Source organism: Hipposideros armiger, unplaced genomic scaffold, assembly GCF_001890085.2.
Source record: "Hipposideros armiger isolate ML-2016 unplaced genomic scaffold, ASM189008v1 scaffold_130, whole genome shotgun sequence".
Lineage (NCBI taxonomy): Eukaryota > Metazoa > Chordata > Mammalia > Chiroptera > Hipposideridae > Hipposideros > Hipposideros armiger.
In genome coordinates, this window is record NW_017731480.1 from 2,042,908 (window position 1) to 2,048,954 (window position 6,047).

The 6,047-nt window shown below is 32.6% G+C and overlaps 1 protein-coding gene across 1 annotated transcript in view; it reads left to right on the plus strand.

Annotated features, from left to right (window-relative positions):
• The window catches only part of DPH6 (diphthamine biosynthesis 6), a 33,226-nt gene that overhangs the window by 8,576 nt on the left and 18,603 nt on the right, over positions 1–6,047 (plus strand). The window contains exon 3 of the mRNA XM_019649183.1: positions 250–443. Coding sequence (XP_019504728.1) covers positions 250–443 — 194 coding nt within the window. The remainder of the gene's footprint in view (positions 1–249; positions 444–6,047) is intronic.

A 6,047-nucleotide genomic window follows, 5' to 3' on the forward strand; every position in this document is an offset into this window, starting at 1 on the left:
AATTTTATATATAAAATTGTATTTGTAATTAACAGTAGAGATGACTAGAGCTGATGTGATCTGGATGCAACTAAAGACAAATGTGCAACTCTTATATTTTATTTCACTTCCTGGATGCAGAGAGATACAGTGTAGTAAGTTTTTAAATTATATGTTAACTGCTCTCCAAGCAGTAAAACCTAGATGGATTTTCAAATCCACTTTCTTCTCACTGTGTTTCACTGATTATTCCCACTTTAATTGTTACAGTGGGATCAGATGAACTGGACAGCTACATGTATCAGACAGTGGGTCACTGGGCCATTGATTTGTATGCAGAAGCCATGGCTCTCCCCCTCTATCGCCGCACCATCCGAGGAAAGAGTGTGGACACAGGACGAGAGTACACCAAATGTGAAGGTGACGAGGTTGAAGACCTCTATGAGCTTTTGAAACTCGTTAAGGTATGCAGAGTGACCGATTACTTTTACGGAATTTAATGTGTAATTCAGAAAATTACGTTTATTAAATTACTTAGTAATAAATAATTTTCAACAGTTAGTAGCCCAACTATTCTTTGTAAGGATATTTTGTCTTTTTGGATAGAAAAGAAAATTGTTACTATGCCTTTGTATTCAATAGTATTTAAAGATAATACCTTTTGATGTAGTTTGGCATCCAGGATCGTCAAATAATATTTACCTAAGTTTTTCTTCCGCTTAGGATTTTGGAGCTGATGACCTTTTACTATTTTTTCTTTTTTTAGCAACTACTTTTTGAACACGTACTATGTGTATATAGTTGTAGGAACTAGGGACTAGGATAATGAACAGGTCAGACAAAGTCCTGTTCTTCTGGAGCTTGTGCTCCAGTGGAAGGAGACAGACAATAAACAAATAAATAAATATTAGGTTGTCGGAAAAGTCATGACATATTTTTTCTATGTTTTTCATTGCAAAAATGCATCGTGACTTTTCCGACAACCCAATAGTATGCTGGTGAAGAGTACTATGAAGAAGAATGAAGCAAAGTCAGGGTAGTTAGAGTGATGGAAGGAGTGGTCAAGCAAGACCCTTCTGATATGGTGAAATTTAAATAGACCTAAAGAAAGCGAGAGGCTGAGCCTTGTTTAAATCTAGTAGAGGAAGTATGAATTAGATACTTAAGTCCCTGTATATACGAGTTTGGCAGCCATTGTACATTCACTGTTAATTTCTCTAGACAGAAAATTTAGGAGAGAAAGTGTGGGGCTCATTTATCTAGTAGCTACTATACTCAGTATATGTTAATTAATGGAGATTGTTTTATATTAAGCAGTTATCTTTTCTTTCTCTTTGATAGCCAACTACTTGAATACAGTTTAGTATTCTTCTTACATATGAATTTTGTTCAATAAGCTACAGTCAATTCATATAAGGCATACTGAATGAAATAGAGAATTTAAGCCAGTATCTCCTAGACGTCTTAACATTTTTTCACAAAGGAAAGCAAGGAAGATTTTTGTCCCTTCTTCTACCAAGGGATGTTGCATTTTATTTTATCATTCTTCAGAGAAATTCAGCTTTTCAGAAGTTAGTCATGAACCCTTGTCATGAAAATGTGCTAGTCCCAAATAGCTACTTCAAAGCTATACTTTAAATCTGATGCTAATCAAAGCTTAATATCAAGTAAGGATTTGATTCAAAAAATATGTGAAGCATTTAAATTTCTTTGATGTTTGCTTGATTAAAATATTTATTTTGTATGCCAGAACATCTTCATTTTTATTTATCCTTTAAAAAAGAAACTAATGGGGGAACACTTATAGTAGTCCATAATTTACTGTTTCGTTCTGGATAACATAATAAGTAGATATTTTTCAAAGGAACGCGGGGTCCCGGTCTCTTCCCTTTAGGAAGATAAATGCTAATAACAACTATTCTGATTATCAAACAAAGGGGAAGGCATAAAAGAGTTCCACTTGTAATAGTCTTCTCTCCATACGGGCAACCAAGATCTTGACAATGTTCACTTTGAGGTATGAAATACTGAGTGCAAATTCTGCATTTTTAAAATTTCTTTTTCAGTATCTAAATACATTGCATATGAAGTTTTAGCATAAACCAGTATTACAAAATGGTGGGACTCACACTAGAAGTAATTGGATTGCTTAAAAATCACTGATAACTGATAATTTTGGAGAAGCTATGAGATAATAACAGCCTTCCAAGAAAGGGAAAGATAATAAATTACTAATCAATTTAATTAAAAATGGTCAGAAATTTCTTCTTAGTAGCTAAGAAGAAATCCGTGCTGTCTTTGAAGAAATGGATGCTTTGCCATTATCTTTATATAACTATCAGTTATGACATAAATTAATGCCAATGTTAAATCTTGACAACTTCTGCTTTGGAAGTTTTTACATGATAATTATAACTATAGTTGAAAGAGATGTTATCAAGTTGTCTGGGACTAAATAGTTCCTTCTTTTCCTGTATAGAAATACTAATTTTACTTTGGGATATTTTAAGGACATAAATACCAGAAATATATTGTTTTTATAGAAGAGATTGAATAACCGGGCTTATATAGTTAAATCCATTTATGAAACACTAGTGCAAAGATTCCAATAGAGGTCTTACATATTCTAATGAATAATTGAGCAATTATGGAAAAAAATCAAATTTAGAAGAAGCTATAATTTTTCAGGTTAGTCTTGTCCTAAGAAAAATATGGAATTGCCTTTGTTTTTAATCCTTTGAATATTGATGGATCTTTGAAAGTATTTAGGTTCATTTTACTTTTAGACATTTATTTATAACAGGTTGCAATTTTGTGACTTTCATGTGAAAGTCAGTCTTTTGTTTCTGTAGCTCTGATTTCCCCCCAAATATTAGAGCTAATTTTTGAGTAGGAGATGTTCCATTTTGCAAACAGTTTAATTGACTGCTGAAAAGAAGTAGGAAAGATTTGGAAGAATTTATAGAGTTAAAGGTTTCCTAACTTTTGTAGAAGTCATGAAAACTAATAGAACTCTAATAAGCCTTTATAGCTCATAGATCAGGTNTCTCTCTCTCTCTCTCTCTCTCTCTCTCTCTCTCTCTCTCTCTTTTTCCTTTCTTTTCTTTCTTTCTTTCTTTTCTTTTCTTTTCTTTTTTTCTTTCTTGCCTTTTTAGCCCCAAATGGATTGCTTGTAAGCTTCTTGAGAGGAGAGGTCGTATCTTCTATGTTCCTGTAATTGCTCCTCAGCGCTTAGGACAGCTCTATGCCTCTGAGGCATTCACTCAGTTCATGGGAGGGCAGGCAAATGAATGATAAACTAACTAGAATTAGCCCTGGAATAGCCAGCAGTTATTTCAGTCAGACATTTGAATTTTTTTTTTCTTTCCTTCTGTGATTAAGACCCAAGTAATGCTGAAAGTGAAGTGGGAAGGTGGAGATTAGAAATATTTTATAGGAAGAAATAGCACAGGTTCTATAGAGGGCTACGATAAACATACACTCTAGGATTTTGCTCTAGTGTTCTGATGATGAGTAGCAATAACTTTTCTGTAGTGAGTTGTTTTGAAAATAACCTCCTATTTCTGGACTTAAAATAAAGGAGAAGAAAACTCTTTGACTAAGGGTGAGTGGGAACTATACTGTAACTTCTATATTACAAAAGAAGAAGCAGAATTTTTTTGTTATGTTTTGTTACCAAAGTAAAGAAATTCCTTTATCTCTTGGGGTCAGTCAGACAAGTGGTTTTTTTAAACTTTCTATCTTGAGAGGAAATATAAGCAGATGTTTATATAATATGTAATACATACTTAATATGATATAATCATAATTTCCCTCCCTGGAGTTTCTATCTTATCTTCAGCTTTTCTATGTGAATTACTAAGTTACCTTGTAGTACTAAGTCATTTCTGTATAATCTTCCATGTGTTAATGGTTCACTGGCAGGGTGGGTAAGATGACAAGTAAAGTATATCTTTATACCTCACAGTGGAATGGAGACGTTTATTTAGAATGTTGTTAGTGAGAAAACATTCAATAGTAAATGGAATTGAAATATTATGAAGTAAATGCTGGAAACAATCAGCTGAACCTATAGTAATTGTAATGAAAGAAAATAGATGTCTATGGGTTGGGAGATGGAGAGGGTTTGGATAATTTTGATTTAAAGTCAGCAGGAAGTTGGTGATTATTGAACGATTAATTGGTTGACTTCTTTTCCTCCCAAATATGTTGTAAAATAAATCTTAATGAGGAATGACTGGTAGAGATGATTCCAGTATAAAGTTGGCTAGAGTGAATTCATGGCACTAGGTGTTCAATAGGTAGTCTGGAAAGGAATGCATCCCCATCAGTGGGGATAATGTGAAACTGTCATAAAATTCATAAAACCATCTCTTTAAATTTGTAGTAGGAACTTTTGTGGCATGTTAATTGAGGTGCTTCAGGCAACAGCGGAGCCTTTTGGTTTTATTTGATCTCATACCATTATTACTATGTAGCTTCCATTAATAAAAGTTACATTGTGGTTAGGGCTAAATGGAGCCTTAAAGGAAAATTGTTGTCTAGGTTTTTGAAGCCAGCAAAATGTTTTAATTATTACGCAAACATCATTTTTTGCAAAGAAGCTCAAAGTTCTCTAGATATATTAATTCAGTTGTATCAATATTTTTAATACTAATGCATTTAAAGAAGCAGTCCAAGTTTGAGATGAGGGTAGGCTGAAAAGTTTTTAGGTGACTTTGGCTATATCTCTCCTTCCTACTGGACCAGGGGTAGACAGATTTATAACAATAATGTGAGTACATGGAAGCCAGTCCAATGTGTGGGTCCAGAAAACTGGTGAGCCAAAATGTGTTGGCATATGGTTGATGGTTTTGATTACTAAAGGGGCCCTTTCTTACGATACCATTTTTCATGCCTTTTGATAGGATATTTTCACATTCAGTGGAATGCCTGGACCTGCCTGGCATATATACAATGCATATACATATATGTCAAACAAATTGTTTTGTAACCTTTTTTTTTTAACTTAACGTACTGTGAACATCTTTCATGTCAGTAAGTATTACTCTACCATTGCATTTCCTAGATATATTCTTTGGAATACAAATACCACATGAAATGTGTTTTGTGGATAGATACATTTGAGAGATATTTCATACTCTCTCCCCTTATTTGAGCACCATAACACATCAGCCTAGGAAGAAAGGCAGCAAAGACACCTATTTAACATGGTTTATTCCTATTCTTTATAAACCATTTTGACCATGGAATCCTTTTTCATCCAATACCTATTAATATCTCATGGGATTTCTATTTTGCAGAATATAGTTTAGAAAATGCTCTTCAAATTATATTAATGCTCTTCAAATTATGCAGTATTTCATGAATATACTATAATTTTAATCTATTATTGGGTTGTCGGAAAAGTCATGACACATTTTTGCAACAAAAAACAAAATACGTCAGTGACTTTTCCAACAACCCAATATAAGTAATGCTGTGATGAATATCTTTGCAAATAATCTTTGTGTATATTCATTATTTTTTTTCTAAAAAATAAAATTATGAGATCAAAGGTCTGTTCCAATATATTTTTAAGTTCATTTGCATCACCAAAATGTCTGCTGTGACTCATCTGTTTTGAATATTTTACCCATGTTGATATTTGTGGAATCTTGTAGCAACCTGTGATTATGTTACTAACGAGCTTAAGTTATGTTTGTATACACATTTGTAACTGCTTTAACACTATTCAGTTAATATACGTGTATATATTTTGTTGAAGTACTGAATATAAAATATAGCAAGAGCATCTTAATTTTTTTCTTACAAAATTTGTCACTAAGATATTTAATTAAGAAAGGTTTTCTGCTATAACTCTAGATGACTTTGTGAATAACCTTGAATTATTTGAAAAAAACATTTATGTAATAAAATTTTAATTGAATACCATATTTCTCCATGTATAAGATGCTCCCATGTATAAGACATATCTTAATTTGGGGACCCAAAATTAAAAAAATGTGTATTACATAAAGTTATTGAACTCAAGTTTTATTCATCATAAAATTCCTACAACTCCTCAT